At 39.5% G+C, this 21,877-nt stretch overlaps 1 protein-coding gene across 4 annotated transcripts; it reads right to left on the bottom strand.

The window, feature by feature from the left end:
* Positions 1-9,239: 9,239 nt before the first annotated feature.
* On the bottom strand, positions 9,240-17,722 carry LOC149081784 (uncharacterized). Of its 4 annotated transcripts, none has more exons than XM_089235550.1 (3): positions 17,516-17,722; positions 14,176-14,293; positions 9,240-13,266 (listed from the first exon to the last, which is right to left on the bottom strand). In XM_089235550.1, exons 2-3 carry the CDS (start codon positions 14,260-14,262, stop codon positions 11,047-11,049), a joined length of 2,307 nt encoding a protein of 768 aa, XP_089091676.1. In that variant the 5' UTR covers positions 14,263-14,293; positions 17,516-17,722; the 3' UTR covers positions 9,240-11,046. The 4 variants fall into 4 exon arrangements, with proteins under 4 accessions (XP_089091676.1, XP_089091677.1, XP_089091679.1 ...); XM_089235551.1 differs by having other exon boundaries at positions 17,561-17,722; XM_089235553.1 differs by having other exon boundaries at positions 17,644-17,717.
* Positions 17,723-21,877: the final 4,155 nt, after the last annotated feature.

The following is a 21,877-nucleotide window of genomic DNA, read 5'->3' as shown; positions in this document are numbered from 1 at the left end:
GCCGCTGTGGTGGTCGAGTAGTCATAGTGACACACTCGCATTGCGAGAATCCGGGTTCAAACCCCACCGTCGCCGCAGTGGTGGTCGGCTGAAATTGGTTTTCTGCGGATGGATTTTTGGATGCACAAAGGGCACCGCGAACCCAAAAAAAAGTTCGGGAACTAGTGTTTTTTATAACCATGTTTTACGAAATGGAAAGATTAACATTTGAAAGAGAGAAATGCTAGATTTTCCAGGAGCAGATGGGGTGGACTTTTGTTGACATTAAAAGGAGATGTAGAACAGTTGGAAATTACGATTAGCTGAGCTTTGCATCAGATGCGGCTCGACCTTACCTGCCACCCGGGTGCGACGCCTCATATCCCGCCCCCGAAGGTGACCCTGGTGGGAGGCTGGCACGGCTTCAGTCAAGGGGACTTTTAAACAAACCTAATTTTTTCAGAGGAAAGCCGTACTCCACTGTTTACCGTGAAAAATGATTGTGACCATACGTCCCACTTTTGAAGCTGGCTTTTTTTTTTGCTTTTTAATCCAGAATTATTTTAGCGTTCTTAAAATAACACCAGATAATAGGTAATTTAATCCTTAAAACAACACTTAATTTGGAGAGCCATCACTTATCCTGTAAATATGATGTATATGTGTGTGTGTATATATATATATATATATATATATATATATACACTCATGTTCATAAATTAAAGATAATTCAGAATCACACGGAAATCGAAATCTAAAGTAAAAATTTCACCTGTAGAATTATCACACACATCTGCAAGAATGATATGCAAATTTCAGGAAGCCACCAGATGATGCCGATAGTACGTCACAATGACGAGAGTGTAAGAGGGGGGTATATAAGGAATGGAATTGCCGCTGTGGTGGTCGAGTGGTTATAGTGTCGGACTCGTGATACGAGGATCCGGGTTCGAACCCCACAATGGTGGTCGGCTGAAGTTGATTTTCTGTGGTTCCCAACTTCAAGGCGCAAATGCGAGCCGATCTCCCCGTTAAAAAAGTCTCGCCACAGAAAGCAACAGTCCTACAACGGTAAATCATTCAACCATAACACTTCACTCATAGTTAGTAAAACTGGGGGCAGATGACAGTACTACACATAACAAGCATTACACCGAAACAAACTTTACGTCAGGTTGCACTACACGTACATTCCCGCATGTACCGATTCGTTGGGGGGGTTTGGTGGGGTACATGTGTGGTGTAGCAGTAGTAGGTAGGGAATAGTTATGACACAGAGGACGCATGTGGATGATTTTTTACGTGGTAGAATTATCGGCCGCCCGGAATGTGGGCGTACTCAGATGGAAGTATCCGAGGAACTTGGAATTGCCCAAAGTGTCATCTCTAGGCTTTGGCAACGATTCCAAGATAACGGAAATGTCAGTAGACGTTACAGTACAGGTCGCCCCCCGAGTTACAACGCCGAATGAAGACCGGTATTTGGCAGTAACCGCCAAAAGTAACAGACGGAGCACAGCATCCGACCTGTCTCGTCAGCTATCTGCAGCCACGGGTACCACAGTTTCAAGGCAAACCGTGTACAGATGTTTGAGAGATATTGGTCTATATGCTCGCAGGCCTGTCAGATGTGGTCCGCTCACGGCAACTCACTGTCGATTAGCCTGGAGTAGAGAACATGCAATGTGGATATCGTCACAGTGGGCTTGTGTGATGTTTTCCGACGAGTCCAGGTTTAGCTTGCAGTCTGATTCACGTCGGACTTTCATATGGAGAACGCCAGGTACCCGTTACCACCAAGACAACATCATTGAACGACACCGTTACGGTGGTGCAGCATTGCTCGTTTGGGGTGGAATTATACTGGGTTCCAGAACAGATCTGCATGTTCAAACCGGAACCATGAAAGCCCAAATTTATCGGGACATCATTCTGGAACAACATATACGTTTGTTTAGGGGTGTAGAATTTGTGATTATGATTTGTGTTAAATGACAATGCCCGTCCTCAGCGAGCAAACATCGTAAACGAATGCCTTGAATCTGAGGATATAACCCGTATGGAATGGCCAGCATTCTCACCTGACTTTGAATCCGATAGAGCATGTGTGGGACATGCTTGGCCGACGAGTTGCAGCCCGTCAGCCACCTCCTACATGTGTACCGGAACTTCGGAGAGCATTGCTTGCTGAGTGGAGTGATCTTCCCCTAGATCAGATCGATAATTTGATACTCAGCATGCCTAGGCTTTGTACGGACTGTATTTCATCGCATGGGTATTAACCATCATACCAACCATGTAATAGTACGTTTTTGTAAAGGAGATATTTTTTACAATTGCTCCAGGGAGCAAAAATCGTAGTTTTTATGAATGGTATCATACATACACCATCGTTTTTGTTCTTTACCTTTTGTTTAATAAATGGGCTTTATGAATAAGTAACGTTTGTTATGTTTCTGAACCTTTATTTGCCGGAGCTGGCATTATCCTCAATTTATGGACATGAGTGTATATATATATAACGAGGTTTTTATTACGAAATTCATTTCAAAAGTGTTTCTGGTACTTCAGGGATCGGACAAGGGAGAAGCCGAATTTTTCCTTTGCTTCCGGACCATTCTGGAAAAAGTACTGGGTGAGGGAACCAAAATGCATACTTGCCCATTTTCCATAGAATACAGGGGCGGCTTTTGGGCCATGCGACCCACTGCTGCCGCACGGGCCTCCACTCAAGAGGAGCGCTAAGTCCATAGTGAATGGATGAAGAAAATTTCATTGTGGCAAAAGAAATTCCTGTCCGTTTTAGAGAGGTGTTATATCCGAGATGAAAGGACAAAAAAAAGTTTTTGTTAGGAATTATTGGGGATAAGTTACGAGAGATGGGCATGACGCACAAGGGTAGGGCTGACAGGCCCGGGACTCTATCCTTACCATTTTTTTTCACGCTATAAATTAAGTGTAGAAGGAGGTCTCCCCTTTAATATTAATCTGGCTTGGGTCCGCGAAAGATTCCAGCCTAGTGGCCCTGACGCAGAATGTAGGGGCTATGGGGGGGTGGATAGACAGGAGGTGCGAAAATACGAGATCCCGAATATAGATTTTAACTCGGGTCGCCCCTGATAGCTTACATTATTGTTTCTGGTATTACGGTCGTAGGCCGTCTTTATTTAGCAATCGACTAATGGGAAGTACTTTTAAAAAAATGTTGAATTTAGATTTTTTAAATTTATGTTTTTTCGAATTTAAAAATTCATAAAATTTTAACGCATGGTCAGATATCAAAGTCCGAGGTCTATTCTGCTAACACATATCGACTAAACTTTGTTGCAAAAATTCAGAAGTTTTGGGGCAGTATAGTTTTCGTTAAATCTTACGGATGAGCTCAAAAACTGCAATCTGAGAAAATCGCGTTCAAACTTTTTTCTAGAATACGTTTACACTATAATCCAGTATTTCTTTCTTTAATTACGAAAGAACAAATTAACCGATTGACACGAAATTTTTAGTATTTCATTTGCAATCAATTGAAATATTTTTTGAAGTCATTTTTGAAAATTCGACTTTTTCAAGTCGAAAGAGTAGCGAGACCCCTTGATATTTCATATTTTCATAACAGGTGGTTGATGACGTAAGCATCATCCATACTCCCCTCCCGTCCTTGTCATCAAAAGTCAGCAAATCGGAAACCCCCATCGATGATGACGTAATACTTTAATGACCCCTAGCAGAAGATCTAATGGCTATTAATGTAAGCAGTATTGACGTTTAAAGAGAAGCAACAGGGATTTATAAAAATTTAAGTATCTAAGTGGTAGGATTTCTATTCTTTGGGAGAGAGTGATGGAAGGAATATAATATAGTCATTAAAAATCATCCATTTTAGTCTAGTTTTATTGACTACTCATTTCTCCAAATTAGCCGCCCCAGACTATAGCCTGTTCAGCCCTCTCCCATTCCGTAAATATGTCTTTGTGTCACTATCTTTCAGCCATTCACGCATGCGACGGACTCGCATCGCAAGGTCCCGGGTTCGAATCCCACCGTCGGCGCAGTGGTGGTCGGCTGAAGTTGGTTTTCGGTGGTTCCCAATTTTGGGGTACGAATGCAAGCCGATCTCCCCATTAAAGTCTCGCCGCAGAGAGCAACAGGCCTACAACGGTAAAATCTTCAAACACTACACTTCATAGTTCGAAAAATATGTGGTGGATTGCAGCACTATAACAAGCATTACACAGAAACAAGCTTCACAACACGGACACGCACATTCCAACATCTATCAATTCGTTAGCAGTTCCGCAGAGGAATATGGACGAGGTACATGCGTGGTTTAGTACTAGCCATTCACATGCTTTCACACCGTCTAGGTCAGTGGTTCCCAACCTTTTTTAGTCCGCGTATCCCCAACATCGAATCCTCTAGACTCCCCTCCCTCCAATCTTTTTCACCCATTAGTTTTCGAAAAACTTAAAAAAAAGTACAGCGTAAAGAAAGTTCAACGTATTCTCACCGCGGCAAGCCCAAAAACTTACCATTCCATCATTGAAGAGGATCTTCAGAGGGGTATCTGATGCGAGCTCTAGCAATTTCTCCTTTTTTGGAATCAACAATGAAGCCTGTTCAAAATACTCTTCTTTGAAAAGATTAGATATCCCCCGATCACACCCATTTTCGGCTCTGAAAAATATTTTTCAAACGAGGATTTTAATCCTTCAAAGTGGCCGACTGTTAAATTTAGTTCAGCCTGTGACAAGAAATCGTGAAGCGTTTCAAATACTTCCCAAAAAAAGGGCCACCTCGTGCCGAAGTTCGAACAGCAACGTCAGGACTTGACCCCGGGACAACCACCTAACTTCAGTGTGCCAAAGCAAAGCGTTGTGAAGGATTTTCGTCTTCATAGAATTTAAACAACCTGTAGTTGGTAGGATTCCCCTTGACAAAAAGTTGACAACTTTGACCGCTTCATCAAGAACGTTTCGCAAATTTGGAGGCAACAGTTTCGATGCAAGACTCTGTTAATATAGCAGTGGGTCCATTTCATTTTGAGAGCGACTTCTGCCACACGTGCACGACGGCCTGCGTAGCAGCAACCTTCCGTGGATTTACCTCCATCTGTTGTGAACCCAATGCATTTTGACCATTGAATTCTTTTTCAACGAAATATATGATTAATTGCTTCAAAAATGTCTAACAGTTGTACGACCCCCTTCAATGGGTGACAAATAAAAAGATTTACTTCGAATTCTCTTTCAAGTACTTTCTTCTCTTAATTCTCTTTCAAGTCAGTTACAAATAGCACAGAATATTGCGCAACGTCGATACTTTCGTCGACTTGGATAGACAAAAAATTCACCTTTGACGTGACTTACAGTATGACTGTGCTCTCAACATCGCCTGGCACGTCCTGTATTCTTCGAGACACCGTATTATTTGACACACAGATATTAAATTCATTATAAGAGCACTTTCCTCTGCAAACATGCATCTGACAGCATCTTTTCACCAATAGTGTGATTTTTTCCTCGTTTCGCAATACGATAGCTAATGATGTAGGTGGTTTCGGTAGCTTTGGCAGAATCACTTTTGGAACATTCAAAATATGTTTTCACGTTTACAGGTCCACGGTATTTCAGTCCGCTTCCGCACAGATCTAGCTTTTAGCCGCTGATCCATAGCGCAAATCACGTGAGCAGTAGGTGCTTGGTAGAAAAGTTGACGTAGAAAATTGTGGGAACAACACGCACACGCCTCAATACAAACGCCCACAACAAAAGTTAAACACAACACGAATTAATTCTTCGCTTTTATGCGCAGCCCGGCATGCGTCAACAATCAAGTCTAAAACGCCGAAGAAAAGTGAGTCGAGAGGAAGGAATTCACGAATTCCGATCATAGGTTGGGCGCGGGCGGGAGGCCAAACCTGCCAGCGGACGTAACCCCTCTGTTATGAGGTCAAAATATATTACAACTGACAGAATTATAAAAAACCTCTACCTTATTCATTTTTTTAGATGTGTGTTTTTAGATGGCCGCTGAAGCCGAGGCGTACACATAACACAAATTTATTAAACATTTTAGCACAAATTACCAAGACACAAATATAAGACAACTAAGAATCAGACAAACTGAACGTGAACATGCTTCTCTGTGTGAGTCAGCGAGTGATACAGTATATATGAAAGATCTTCGTCAGGAGTTGGGGGGAGGAGAGTTCAGTTTTAGTTCCAGTCTCAAAGTCAAACCAAAACCAAAGATGTTCTTCGTTTTGCGGTAAACAGTGTCCGCCTCAGCCGCCATTATCATTTTCTTTTCGCGTAGCCGCGGTTGGGAACCGCTGCTCTGTCACCGTTTTCGGCCCTTACTCACCAAATTATTCTTTTGGTCACTCACATGCTTCAACATTCTCTAGGTTAGCCGTCCAAATGGTCTAGATATTTTTTTTTCAAACACAACACTTCTTGTTGAAATTCGAAAGAAAGAACAGCTTTGCGAATATCGGCAACAAGAAAGTTTTCTTTGAAAGCTCTCTTGGATTTTAAAGGGTTCTGCTAGAGCAACAGTTGGAAACCTGCGCCATATACAGACAACGCACAAACCTCCAATTTACGAAACCATTCTTTTTTTACGAACTAGCCCTCTGTCCCGAACAGCATGCCACAGAACAGAGCTAATGTTAAAATTCACTCTATTTTACGAACTCTCATTTCTATCAACTCTTTATTTCAAGGGCGTAGCGAGGGGGGGGGGGACTTGGGGGGTCTGGTCCCCCCCCCGGAATGTGAGAAAATGGCCGAAAAAAGATGGCCAAATCCATTGTTCTGTCCCTTTGGTTCCCCCCCCCCCGAACGAAATTTCTGGCTACGCCCCTGCTTTATTTTACCAACTCCATTTTTCATCTACTTTTTCGGTTATTTTATTCTTTCACCTGTCTCCGAGTTCGTTGTAATAAAAGGTAAGCCCATTGATATCGTAAGAGAAAATAAAGGTAGACAGAGGGACATATATAGAGCGTTCACCAATTTTTCATCATCAACATACAGGTTTTTTTGCGAACACATGCCAAGGAGAATGGTTTGATTGTTGGTAGTGTGGGGGGGATCATGAATTCACACACGATGCGCTTACAATGTAATTCGCTCTTTGTGAATTATGATTTCAGAAATGGTATAATACATAAGGTCAGCGGTTCTCAACCTTTTTTGACGCGCGGAGCCCTTTCTGGTGTATAATGTCTATGGCGGAGTCCCGTAGGCATATTTTTTTTTTTATTTATCAAAATTACTGATTTACTTTTATTATTCAAAAACATTTATAATTTTTTTTTTCTCATATTTAGTTTTTCTATATTTTTCTCGAGCGGCCGTGGAACCCCTGGAGAGTTCACACGGAGCACCGGTTGAGAACTGCTGCATTAAGTTATTGATAGACTAGGTTATCCAAAGTAAGAGTCGATTCAATTCTATTTAAGCCAACTGCCATCTATTTTCCTTTCTTAAATGTCAATAAAACGGAAAAGATTGTGCTTGATTAGTAGATGGGGAAAAAAAGATTTTAAAAGAAATTAATGTCGAACTGTTTCTGAAGAGACAGAAATTGCCAAAAAGTACGGGATTCAAAAATCAGCAAGATTGTTTCTATGGCAAGTGGTTCCAGCGGCGATCCTCCATCCTGAAAATCTTTCAGAGAAACGAGATTCGCATGAAATGCTATCCTACATTAATACTATGGAATGATTTTTACCAAAATGTTGCGATGGAACAAACAAAAATAAGTGATTTTTACGTAAATCATCAATAAAGGTGAATGACTAGGTTATTTCCTCACACTGTGTTATTATATAACACAATTCTTATTCCCCGAATTTTTTTTCATCGTCTCTCCCATTGATGAATAGTTCGTAAAATCAAAAATTCATAAAGTCCGTACGGGTTCATAAAAATGAGCGTCAACTGTATAAGGGACCCCGAAAATTCATATTCACCCACGGCCCAAACTTATGAGACAACACCCTGCTTTGGAGGGAGAGGAGGACTGTCTTGGACAGAATTTTAAGATATTGCTTTTTTCTCTCTAAAGACAGAAGTGTAAAGTTCATTGTAAACTTGTACTGACCATATTTCAAGCAGAAAATAATGGGAAAATTCAGCAAATATTGCTAATTATTTCCAAAAAATTTACCTAGACTTATGTCACCAGAACAAATTACTGACACAAGTTAGGGTATCACTGTGTGTGGTTGTGAATGCCTTCTATAATCGCCCACTAGCACCAATAATGAGTAAATTTATAATATGACTATAAAAGATGATGGAGCGACAACGGGGTGGGTGGCGGCATACAATTAGATATTTAACCTGTCGTTAAAATAATTAATATTGAGTCAATTGTCTCAAAGGGATCTCACAAAATAAATCAAAATTACAAGGTATACATCTAATTAATATATTCATTAATATTCACTGACCAATTACAATGTTTTACTCGCTACCCATACTGCACATGTAAAAAAAACACCGTCATTACATGCTCATTTAAAATACATCCTTAAGGCAAGAACTGATGGTTAAAAAAAAATAGGCACCAGCCAAATACTTAAATGGTTTTCTCTCAACAACAGTTCTATGTAATAACTTATTCTGCAGGCGATCGTTGTCATAGACCTCCAAGCACGAGATGAGACTTGACAATATCATGAGACACACAATTCAGTTAATTCCTGATGTATGGTATTATTTTTTGTTGCCAAGTTTTTGACTACATCAAAAAACAATGATATGTTGCCAACACCATCCTCTCTAGTGCATTTTTAAATGTTATTAGGTGTTACTATCATTTTGCAGGTTACCCTTGCAAATAGTGCTGAATCAGGAGTGGCGATAAACAAAAGTCAAAGCAGCTGCATCGAGTATATTGGAAATTTACCCACAATTCTATTCTTTCCTAGAAGGAGAAGCCATTCATGAAAAATCAGTCACTGCCGAAACAAATTTGATGTGCATTCACTTGACCTAAAAGAAAAGAATAGAATCATCCACCGTGACATAATCAAGGCTCATCTCCTGCTTGAAAGATTATAAACCTTTCTCATGCAAAAAAAGGCACAGTCAGGAAATCCAAAAATTTTGCATCATATTTAGATTCCAATTTCACAATCCTATATACAGTAAAACCTCTCTATCTAAAACTGACGGGACAAAAAAATTTTAAGATAGAAAGTTTTTGAAAAATTAAGATCTTTTTGCGTAAGAAAAAACATAAAAAACGATGAAAATTTTTATTGATAAAAGCTAAAAATACTGTAATATATTTTACAACGTGCTAATGCAATTACTGGTAAAGTTGAAATTTGAGGCCCCTCTGGTCGTGCCCCAGACCCTCCTGCTTCTCCCCCAGTTGCAGCCCTGCTAACAAGAGCTACAAATATTTTGGGATCTATCTTCTCAGTTTGCTCCACTAAATGGCACAGTGTTCTTACAACATGCACAACATTTTTCACTCCATCACCTTTCCCTAATTCCTCTTGAGCATCTTCTGCTGTATTTTTGTCACCTGAGTTGGTCATAGATTCAACAATTTCGGTATCAATCAAGGTGCTGCAAGTTTGTAGTGAACTGTCCATTACTACAAAATCAGGAAATGAAATTTCTTCACACTCTGCTGGGGCAGATTAAGAGGGTGGGGAGGGGGTGCAGGAAGTACGGTGCACCTGGTGTTGATTGACAACAGTGATGTTGAGAAAACTTGAGGGCCTGGGATCGTGATACCAGAAACAAGACAGAATCTCTGTGCTGGACTTAATTTTTTGCAAATCTTGCTTATTCCACTCCCCACGACCTTCACATCCTGCGTCAAGGACTCTGTAGATTGGAAGCTTTTGCTGTCCCAGAGCGAGATTTCTCATTCGGGTCTCTTCAGCAGTTAATTTATGGTGTGAAAACAGAAAAGTGGTAAGGATAATCTTGGGTTGGAGACTTGTCAGCCTCATTTTCTTTGACTTTATTGTCAATGAAACTTTTTCACACATTCACTCAGCGCCCCGTGCAGCCGCACATGGCCCAAGAGTCGCACTTGTACACTATCACAAGGGTCAAGTGTGCATTTTGGTTTCCTTACCAAGTATTTTTGCAGAAAGGTCAAATGAAGGCAAAACAAAAATTTCGGCTTCTCACTACTTGTCCGGTCCCTGGAACACAAGAAACACTTTTGAAATAAATTTCTTAATAAAAATCAACCTCGTTATACATAATCTTTAAAGGATAAGTGATGATGGCTAGCCAATAAGTGCTGATTGAGAATTAGTTCGCTGGGATTATTAAAGAATGATAAAATAATTCTAGACCAAAAAGCAGAAAAAAAGTAATCAGGTTTATCTTGAGGTTCCCTTGACTGGAGCACTGTCAGCCTCCTACGAGTGTTGCCTCTATGGGAGTGGCAGGTAAGCTCAAGCTGTTCCTGCTCTCATGAATTATAGAATCCCCTATGATTGACAGATCCATCAACACAATGGGTAATAATATGAATAACCTTTCTTATCAGATTCATTCACCTCTAGGGGAAAAAAGATTTATGCCGAAGAAAAGGAATTTCCTTAGTATCATTGAGGCTTGGCCTTCAAGATAATTTTTTGAAAATTACGTTGAGACACAGAGGCGAAAATGCATTGATTTAGTACAGCAAATAAAAGTTGTTTTTTTTAATTTTTCGAGATATAGTGTTTTTTGAGCAATGAAGTTTTTGAAAAAGGGAGGCTTGACAATAGAAAATTTTAGGCCTGATATGATTAGCTAGATGCAATGGGGACCTGGTACTTAGGATTTGTCAATCCCTGCTCACAATACCAGTAGGGAATATCAGTAGAGCCTGAAATATTTTCATTACATATCTACTGTAAAGAACAATTATTGCAAGTTAGAAAATTCGACTATTCAGAACTAATAATTGCAATTTCATTCACATTCATCAATTTCATGGTCTGAACAGACTATATATATTTATAAAATTTTCCACGGTACCCACTCCTTTCAATATGTGGTCTTTGCACTTACAATAAAATTAAAACAAAATGATGCTTTACAGTGTCGTCGCGACCATCGCCTCACACCTACGAGTCAGTGATGATATAGTCGAAATGATATTTCTGCATTGCTCTTCATTTTGGAACAGTTCTTCACGACTTATGAACTCAAGAATAGCGGTACGAGCCTCGTCTTTCAAATTCAAGGATGATTCAGCCACTCGTTCAACTTTATTTTGCTCAAGTTCCTCAAACTCCAATTCGCTGGAATCTAGTTCAAGACCTCCGTCATCCATGGACATATCATCAGAACTCGATAAATCCTCATAGCCCTGATCTTTCAAGCAGACAGCGTGGATATGTTCACAGAAATTGTACCTCACAGCAGATTCTAAACAGCTACACTTATACTCGTGTATGCATGCTTTACACGGGGAGCACCTGAGAATGCACCTTTTCCTCTGACATCGTTCGTTTTCCAGAAACTTGACTTTATACACATCTTTTTCAGAGTCACTGAAGGACGACACAGTCCATACGTTGTTATCATGTTCCAGTATGCTTACGCTGTCTAAGAACTCTGTTGCAAAAAAATGTGATTTCCTCAGGGAAGTTACTTTTCTTGCAAGTTTTTCGCTGTTGAATACATCCAGTTCATTCAAGAATTTCATTCTGAGAGACTTGATTAGACAATGAATAGCAATATCCAATCTGCCTCCACACTTCCCTTTGAGATCGCTGTTGTATTTTAGATCGTAATGCCATTTTTCAATAGAGACATTTGGGTCGATAGTGACATCAGTTCGATGGCATGCTGCCCATAACTCCGGACAGGCAGCATAGTTAGAAAGGAAGTATCGATGGAAGGACTTGGTATCTGGATCTTCAGAGAGGGAATGGAGAGTATTCTGCAAACGCTGCTGGAAGATTGGCACGTCTGTTTCACTGATCAAAAGATGTAACATTTCTGTCACTTGCTCCCTTTTCTCATTGTATTTGATCTTGTGAGGACCCCTTTCTGCATTCTTAGACCAGGCATCTCGCACATGACTCTCACACAATAGGTAATAACTGCAAGGCTCAAAAACTCGACACCATGCGCTGTAGAAAGCAGGGTGGTCGTGTTCTGCCATGAAACACTTTGTTCTCATCTCCCCGATACGATTGTGGATAGCTTGAAAGAAATGCCACAGAATTCCTTCGCACTGACGGTTGCACCATAAAAATGCCACAGGAAAGCTTTCCCAGTTGTCATCCGGAACAACAATGCTGACGAGTTGGATGTTCTGTTTGTTTTTGCCATGAGTGCAGCCAACAGATATCAGCTCGTGTCCAAAGATCCTGAAGACCTCTTCCTGAATGTCATTCATGAAGCCGAGGCAGAAGTCTTCCTCGTTGAGATCCGGAAACTCAATTTTGTATTCACCAGCAGGTTTGTAAAATAATATTGGATTGGGCTCGCCTTCCTCTACTTTGCTTATCCATTTATTTAAACATTCCCCGAAATTATATTCAATATCAGTTCTTTTCAGCCCATAGGTCACCAGAATATTCCTCAGGTCTTGAGAATTTGTTATAGCTAGACGGGTTTCAGGACTCGAATGTTTGGCGATGGTGTACAACACTTGTTGAGGTGGTATTCCAGCAGCAAGTTTACGAACAATTTCATCTTTCTCTTCTTTGGAGAGCCTTAATCGTGGCGCTTCACATTGGTGCCCAATATGTGTCACACAATAATGAGCTCTGAATTCTGTTTCCGTGTCATTGAACTCCAGGCGAATTTCGGAAGGGCAATAAAACCCTATTTTGTTGGAACCTACATATTTTAATTTCCTGATTTGCTTTCCACGAGACTTGAATTCACCGCTTCTGTGACAAGAATAAACTTCAACTTTTCTTCCAGCTGCCTTCCTATTGTATTTATTGTCCATGAAATAGTAAGATAAGTTCCTTTTTTCAACATCAGATTTCCAAACTTTAAACTCATCTCGTGACTTGAAAGTGTGGTATTCGGTTTCTAGATTGAAGCCATGTTGGGAAATCAGATGATCCATGAAAGCAGATCTGGATCTGAAGTTATTACTACATGCGCTGCATTTGAAGCTTGGTTTGTATGGATACTCCATCTTATGAACTTCTCTCACATGTCGACCCAGTAACGATGCTGCAGTGAATATTTTACTACATAATTTACACATATGCTTTCTCGCAGGAACTTTTCCCTCCTCGTCCTCATGTGATTTTGCAGAATCGAGTGTGCTTGCACTAGTAGAGTCCTGAAATGAAAAATAAAGGTTTTCTGAGCTTAAATACAAAAAAGCCTAAACTTTTTATTTTCCACAAGAAAAACGGAACACGGGTAAAGAGAAACATTGCAGAGCCTCCTGTTGCTTCAGCAATAGATTACTACAACTGTTCAACCGTACATGAACCTTGTACACATTCCTCTCCAGAATTTCTAACGAATTGGTCCATGTCGGAATGTGTGTTGAGCGTGAAGTTTATTTCTAACGTGAAGTTTATTTCTTTGTAATGCTTGTTATGTGTAGTGCTGTCATCTGCCATAAAATTTTCTAACTATCAGTGAAGTGCAATGATTGAATAATCATACCGTTGTACACCTGTTTCCTCTCTGTGGCAAAGACTTTTTGACGGGGAGATCGGCTCGAATTTATGCCTTGAAATTGGACACCACAAAAAACCAACTTCAGCCAACCACTGTAATGATGGTGGGGTTCGAATCTGCCAGCAATAGGCTTCCAGATGGCGACAGTAGATCTGAGTTTTTTTTTTTGGCCTACAATGCTTCAAGAAAACTTTCTGGGCATCAATGATGAGAGAAACTTTGGAAAGAATAGAGGGTAATTGATATCCAGAAAGTCGATTTTCGTGATCATCATTAACAGAGAAAAAAATATCTTTCTTTTAAATGCTACATTGATAACCTAAAGTGAATAGAAGCCCCAAAGTAGAATGTTTTGCATTGTTTGGTAATGAGACCTCACCCACAACTGAAAATGTTCTGATTCCCATAATAGTGTTTTCTACACAGAGAGAAGAGTTTTCTTAGAATTCTTCCAAGATTGTATTGCAACATATATTATAGTTTTTAGTATATTCTGATTTTAGGGGGAATAGAAGGAGGAACCAAAAAAATTACGCTTTAATAAACGAATGAAGCTTACTTCTAGCTCCTTGAGATCTCTGTTAGGAGCGACCGGGACTAATTCTTGATCCGCACCATCCACAGCAAAGTACTGTACTTCCATCATCTTTTCCGATTTTATTTCATTTCATTCCTCTCTGCAATAGCAAATATAACCAATAAATATTAGTAAGTGTACACATAGGCCTAAAGGTTTGATACAAATATCTTAAGAGGATGAAAATCAAATAAAAGGGAAAGTCATAGCGATCTCAGAGATAGAGTTAAAAGGTCTGGGGAAGGGGAACACAACGAGATGATTTCAATCATATATAGGCCGTTCTCAAAAAATTATGAAAAAATTGAAGTACGTTCATCTTCAGGGGTCTGCCCAGACCTTTTTTTTAGGGTCTGTGAAATGGTCGTTGGTTTTGTGGAAAGTGAAACAATCTAGTTAATTTATTACAAAAGAAATGTCAAATTCATGGTTTCTTTAATATGTATTTTGTGAAGGGTCCAGAAAACAGACTCAAATTTTGGCTGGACAGACTCCTGATCTCACCCAGAAACACATAAGAACAAAAATAATCAGCGACAGAGTGAAATTAGAGCTGTAAAAAAATGAGTAAAAATGAAAACAGTTGGCTACTCAAGCTTCTTGGCGGTAACTATAAATACTTTTTTTTGCTTTTCCTCCACTCTCTAGCTCAGATGTTCTCAAACGTTTCCTATCTAATGTGCCCCTTTTTCGAAAATCAATGTATATTCACAGTTCCTCCCTGGAGCAGTTTAACAAAGGATCTCTTCAAAAAATCATCAACATTTCAGAATGTTTCCATTGCGTGAATGGTTATTTTAAATTTTATTATCTCATGTCCCAACGGCACGACAAGGCTGACCCGATGTAGTCGAAGGGTGTGGAAATAAATTCCATTCATAAAATGTTTGGACACTATATTCTCGGAAGTAAATTTAATAACGGAAAGGGTTCTCACTTTTCTAGATGTTGGTTGCAGGGCTCTGGTTTAGTCAGGGAACAACCCCCAATAAGAAAACATTTGGTTTACGGGAGGACCATGGGGAGAGAAAAAGATTAAGAAACAAACACTGCTCTGGAGCCCTGTCAACCTCTTGCAGGTGCCGGGCCACAATTAAAACTGTGATAAGCCAGAGGCAGATTTACGGTTTTGTCTGTGGTAGGACATAAGAATTTTGTTGCGCTTCTAGCATTCTAGTCTAATTTTTCCTTTACTACTCATTCCACGAATTTGCAATCTTGTGCTAAAACCCACTTAGCCTTGTACACTTGCGTCTCAGAGAGAATCATTCTTTTGGCTATTCACATGCTCTAGGTCACTTTTTTGGTTTCACTGATAGTTTCTTGCTTTATAGGTCACTCTTTTGGTAATTTACGTATAATGTTTGCATAATGTTTTTGTCACTCACCACCCTAGTTTCTTGCCATCTAGGTTACACTTTTGGTCACACTCTGGTCCCCAAGTACAGTAGAACTTCATTTATCCAAACATCAATTTTCCGAACTCGGTCAACCGAACACATTTTCAACTTAACTCATTTCCAGTTTTTTATAGTCAACTGTTGGTCCAACAGTTGGTTCATTTTCTTGAAACTTGAATCCTATCTCCCAACTCGATCGTTTCCTTCTATTGTACAATAACCACTTTCAAACAATTGTACATACTATACCCGTGAGTAGGGGCGGATCCGGCTGGGGGGGGGGGGCAACTGCCCCGGGCAGTATAATTTAGGGGACAACAACAATTTTAGATGGAAACAAAGAAAACCCTTATAAAATTATCAAATTTTAAAGTTGTGGAGCCAAGCCTAGAGCTTTCTTAAGAGCATCATGAGCCCCCTGGGCTGCGATTTTTCTGAGGATCTTACCTAACAAATTCTCAAAAATTTCAACCACATTTCCTTTTTTGAGAGGCCCCTTCTCTTGGGGTGCCCAGGTGGGCCCACCTGTGTCAAGACGGCACTAGCCAAGTCCCCTCTGTAGATATATCACTGTCAAAGGCCGCAAACTGCCAGAGCCCAGCCCTTGTAAAGACAATAATACATTGCTTTTGATCAGCATTCAGCCGCTGTGGTGGTCGAGTGACAGACTCGCATAGCGAGGTTCCGGGTTTGAACCCCCACCATCGTAACAGGGGTGGTTGGCTGAAGTTGGTTTTCTGTGGTTTCCAAGACGCAAATGCGAGCGAATCTCCCCATTGAAAAGTCTCGCCACAGACAGCAACAGACCTACAAAAACGATACAAATATTCAGTCATTACTTCACTTCATTCAGTCACTTCACTTCTGAAATGTAGGTGGCAGCACTGAAAAATCAGACACAACAATGGAATACACACTCAAACTGTTAGGTACACACACTTACACTTCTGGCACAACTCACTAGGTAGTAAATTGTCCATGGCGATAGACCTGAGTTGTGCTCTGTTTTAAAGAAAGATCAGCATTCATTACTAGAAGCTTGAAATCAGCTCTTGGAAACGTTCATTTTCCAATTGATATTTTCCACTTGATATTGAATCGAGTCAAAATATTTCAATCATTGCAAACACATTTTAAAATAAAATAAAATAAATCAAGCCATTTATATAATAAATAAATTTGACGTGAATGGGGCAGTTAGGCATGTTCATGCGATCATGAAAATGATTAAATTACATGAATATTTCGGTTTACAGAAAATTCGCAGACTAGCAATTCACACACATCAGTTTGACATGTGCCAGTGAGAGAGAGCGAGAAATGACAGAATATGCAAACCAGTAAATGATACAGTAGTTAGTGAGTGGCAGTGAGCAACCAAGAGCTATAGAGTGAGTAAGTGACCAAGTGAATGAGTGATCTAGTGAGTGACAGAATGAGTGACCTAGTGAGTAAGTGTCTGATCTGGTGATTGAGTGCATGCCACAGAGTAACAGAGTGATCAACCAAGTTAGTGAGTGAGCGAGTAACAGAGTGAGTGAGAGTGGTGAGTTAGTGATAAAATGAGCGACCTAGTCAGGGAGCACCAGAGTGAACTGGGTGATTGTGTGTATAACAGAGAGAGTAACCTAGTGAGTTGATGATAGGATGAGTGACCTAGTTAGTGAGTAGACTATGAAGTGTGACCTAGGGAGTGAGTGATAGAATGAGCGACCCTATGAGTGAGTGATAGAATGAGCTACCTAGTGATTGGCTGACTGACTGTGGAAGTGAGGGAGCAAGCTAGCTATAGTGACAGGCCAGTTTCACTCATTCACCGACTCATGTCGGTGAATTTTCCGGCCACGGATATTTCATGAAAAGGAAAAAACATGATTACCGAAATCAACAAATCTAAAGTAAATACCCACGTAAATAATTACACGAAATATGAACATTAAATGGCAATCATCATCATGAAATCATACCCCAATTGGCTCTTTACAATTTTTTAATAATGTTATCGCTGTCAGTTAATGTTATTAAATTTAATGAACGTAATAAAGATCACAAATCTGCGAGACATTTGAAAAAAATTAACACATCCAAATCACCGATACATAATTATCGAGCGAACTCTACGCTAATATGATAATATATCGTAACTATTTCCGAATTCTCTTAAGAAAACGAGAATTATATCGTAAATCAAAGCTGACCATATTTTAGTAAAAAAATACGGGAAATTACAGAAAAAAAAAAATGCCATTGACTATTATCGCTGAGCTGACCATATTCTCACGAAAAAATAAGGGAAATTTTGTTCGCAAATACAGGACACTGCTAATTATTGCTATAAAAATACTGGGATTGGCGCATCTCCCCTTCTCCCCACATTATTTTTGAGCCCAATCAATATTTCCAATAAGTGCAATTTTCCAATATTTCCAATAAGTTCATGCCTTCGCATATTGTAATTGATATAATTTCTAATTTAACAACGCACTAGTCAGTTTTAAATACCCTCCCTACCCTCCCTACGAAATTATTCTACTGTACGACCCGGAATACTACACGCTTATTGACTTCTTTTGTTAGAAGCCTGCTGCTTATATTGCAATAATCCACATACGATTGATGATTTTAAAACTAATATTAATGCAAAATCAGACACTAATTCTAGCAGACTTTGCAAAGTCTCGAGCAACCTCAAATATGCTTATGAAAAAAAACCAACATTTTCAAAATTTAAAGTTGTTTTAAGCTTTTATTAAAGGTAATGTTGCAATTCATAAATTGCTTCATAATCTGCTATTTGGGGTCATTCAAGTTTCACGTCAGCATCTGGGGGGGGGGGGTACCGATTTGCTGACTGTTGATGATGAGAGGGAAGAGGGGTTTGAAGGATGCTTATACGTCATCAACCATCCTTTATAAAAATATGAAATATTCTGAATGGCATCTTACCAGTACCTCCTAGAGATAGAAGGCCCCCGCACGGGATACCAAGTTCATCTGTAACGCCATTAAGACTACCTAGCAAGTTTTCCACATTTTTAACCACAGCATCCTATTTCGTTTTTCTTATTCTGACGTAGAAGCTTCCTGGTTTGCTCACAAGTACCGCATGGTAATTGGATATGGGGCATAGAAATCGCCAATTCTGAGCCCAATCATTTTTTTTTCCGCACAACGACGATACTAGCAGGGAATATTTTTTTCTCCTGAATATTCTGAGGGAAAATTGACTATTTGCTCACGTCATGAGCAGCGTGCGGAGGCCTTCTATCTCTAGGAGGTGCTGCTCTTACACGGTGCGCCAAAAACAAGAAAAAACTTTCGCAAGTTTGTGGGTACCTGAACTAACATTCTTCCTATTGATAAGTCCCCCTACAGAGCCACTTCAGTGATCTCTAAATATTTCGCGGATCCAAGTGATCTGGAAATGTATCAGGGCCGCTTAAGTGCTCTGGAACTGTGCCACGCATCACAAGTGATCCGTAATTATGCCGCGGATCACTTAAGTAATCTGGAAATATGCCGCGGGTAACTTGAGTGATGTAGAACCGCACTGGGGGCCGCACCGTGTCATGTCATTCAAGGGATCTCTGAATGTGCCACGGGTCGTTTCGCCCCCCCCCCGTGTACGTCTCTGATTCCACCAATATGCGTTAGGAAGTGGAGGGTAGAGATGACGAAATTTTGCTGACGGGGAGGGGGGGGGGTCAGAGTTTTGCTGACTTTACTGACAAAGGGGGAAGGTCAAAATTTTCTAAAAATTTGCTGACGTAATACTTGAACGGCCCCCTCATGTTCCAAACGTTTAAAACAAGCTCCTTCAACCGTTGACAGTGACGGGCCAAATTTCACATTTCAATGAGACTTGGTGGAGTGGGGGAGGGGTTCTACTGAGCCTACTACTCCACGGGATCCACAAATTTCACCTCCTACATTTCGCCGCTGCTACGTTTTGTCCCCGGTGCATTGCGACCCCGGATATGTCGCCCCCTGATACCTGCCCTGACTGACCGAGTAAGTGACTGGCCCAGTAGCACAACGGGATAGTACAATATCTGGACCATATCGTTATATATCAAAGTGTCAGAGGAATATCAGATGTCATAACTACGATATAGAACGATCTCGTCCTATATGGTGCAAATTATTTATGATATTAATTTATCAAGTCTTTAATCTTTAATAAATATGTATTTGATTCCATATGAATAATCTTTACTTTGAAGGACAACAACTTGGGACAATAAATTATTTTAAAATAGTTTGAAATGCATAGATCTATATCGTGAACCTGACAAAGATCTATATCAAATTCACGATACAGACCTGAGATAAATCTATCTTGGGAGACATAGATCTAAATCCTGGATCTGACATAAATTTACATCCTGGATCTCACATAAATTTACATCCTGCATCTCACATAAATCTATATCGTGAATCTAATATATATACAGTCGAATCCCGTTATAACGAACTCCAAGAGACCGGAGAAATCACTTCGTTATAAAGGAATTTCATGTTTGCGTTGTTCCTATATAACTTACTTGAGGGATTAGAAAAGTGTTCGTTAAAACGAGATTTTCGCTATAACGGTATTCGTTAAAACGGGATTCGACTGTATATATATCTTTGTCGCAGGTTCACAATATAGACCTGATATAGATCTATATCGTGAGCCTGACAAAGATATATATCATATATACACACAATACGCTGATATATCAACATATTGTGTACCTTCAAATAAAAATTTGGAGAAAATTTAAAGTCGAATGTACAATTTTTTGTTTGAATGGAAATTAAAAACGCATATGCACCCTCTGTGTGCATATGCATTAAAAGAATCTAATCACTCTGTATTACATGTAAAAAACATCAGTGAACTCGAACCCCTTCTACCACCTATCAAATAAAAACGAACTGTTAAAAAACTGTTAAAATTCTACGATTAAAATCAACGACCGGATTTTGATTAATGCGTCGCTCGCACGAAAACCCCCCCCCCCCAATATAATATGATATTAGTTAATATTTTATAAACAATAATATTAAGTAAATTATTAAGTTAGCTTCGAAATTTTAACAGTTGATATTTGTGCGTGGTAAAATAACGTTAGTAAAACTTGCAAAATATTGTCAAAAATCTGGTTGGTTATTTCAATCGAAGAATTTTAATAGTTTTATTTGATATATGGCGGAAGGGGTTCTAGTTATTCATGTGTTTCTCACATGCACATTGTGCCACAATCGACTGACGATTTTAAAAATGGGATAGCAAAAGAACGGCGACGGATATTAGTCATTCTTTGCGGAATATAAATATGCTAAGTCAGGAATTTCAAATACGTCATTCATGTTGCAAGGAAAAGTTTGGTTAGTGAAATAAAAAAAAAACTTTTTATAAGGACACCCTGTGCCTAAAAATCCAATTAGAAAGTTGCTGCCCTGTCTCTCCTGATGCCAACTAAAAAAAAAAAAAAAAAATCCACGTTTCCAAGTGCAATATTCGCAGAAATATTCGAATTCAAAAATCGGAGGGAAGTCAGGAAAGAAGCGTTGTCCGTTAGTTTTTGCTGTGTTCTTTCCCAACTTGCCTCCATTTTTGAATTCATATATCTCTGGGAATATTGCACTTCCAAACGTGAGTGCTTTTTTTAGTTGGCATCAGGGGAGACAGGGCAGCAACTTTCTAATTGGGTTTCTGGGCGCAAGCTGCCCTTATAAAACGTTATTATTTTTTTTTAATTTTGTTAACCAAACATCTCCTTGCAATATGAATATAACGTATCTTAAATTCCTGACTTGGCATATTTATATTCCGCAAAGAATGACTTTAATATCTGTCACCGTTTTCTTGCTGTCCCATTTTGAAAACGGTCAGTCGATTTTGGGGCACTGTAAATTGTTTTAATCGATCAATCAATTGCAGTTTTTCGTGGCGAATAGATACTTTGAAGCTCATTTTCTGATGATACAAGGTTACAATACAAGTATACAATACTTATACTAACAACGTTCAGATTTAGAAAAAAAAATGTCAATAACAGCATAAATTCTCAGTGGCACATTATTATTTTATGTTGCCGCTCGATATAGCGATAATACCTCTACAACGATATTTTTTCTTGGTCTGCAGTCTATCGTTATATTGAGGTTTTACTGTATCATGGTTCTAACTATGATAACTAGGGTGACTATACGTTTCGTATTTTTCGGAACAGTCCCGGTATTTTGTATTTTTCTGGGCGTCCCGACTTTTTATCAAAAGTGTCCCGCTTTTTCCC

This window comes from Pholcus phalangioides, unplaced genomic scaffold (assembly GCF_987345545.1).
Source record: "Pholcus phalangioides strain wild (caught in Gottingen) unplaced genomic scaffold, Ppha-v1.0 ptg000009l_1, whole genome shotgun sequence".
In the NCBI taxonomy this organism is placed as follows: domain Eukaryota; kingdom Metazoa; phylum Arthropoda; class Arachnida; order Araneae; family Pholcidae; genus Pholcus; species Pholcus phalangioides.
The sequence above is the reverse complement of the archived record's forward strand: the minus strand, read 5'-3'. Positions and strand labels throughout refer to the sequence as shown.

Excerpts from the sequence above, each read along its gene's own strand:
- LOC149081784 (XM_089235550.1), bottom strand. The coding sequence starts at position 14,262 with ATGATGGAAGTACAGTACTTTGCTGTGGATGGTGCGGATCAAGAATTA. Across the intron at positions 13,267-14,175 it reads GAGATCTCAAGGAGCTAGAA|GACTCTACTAGTGCAAGCAC; the intron begins GTAAGCTTCATT and ends TTTTCATTTCAG.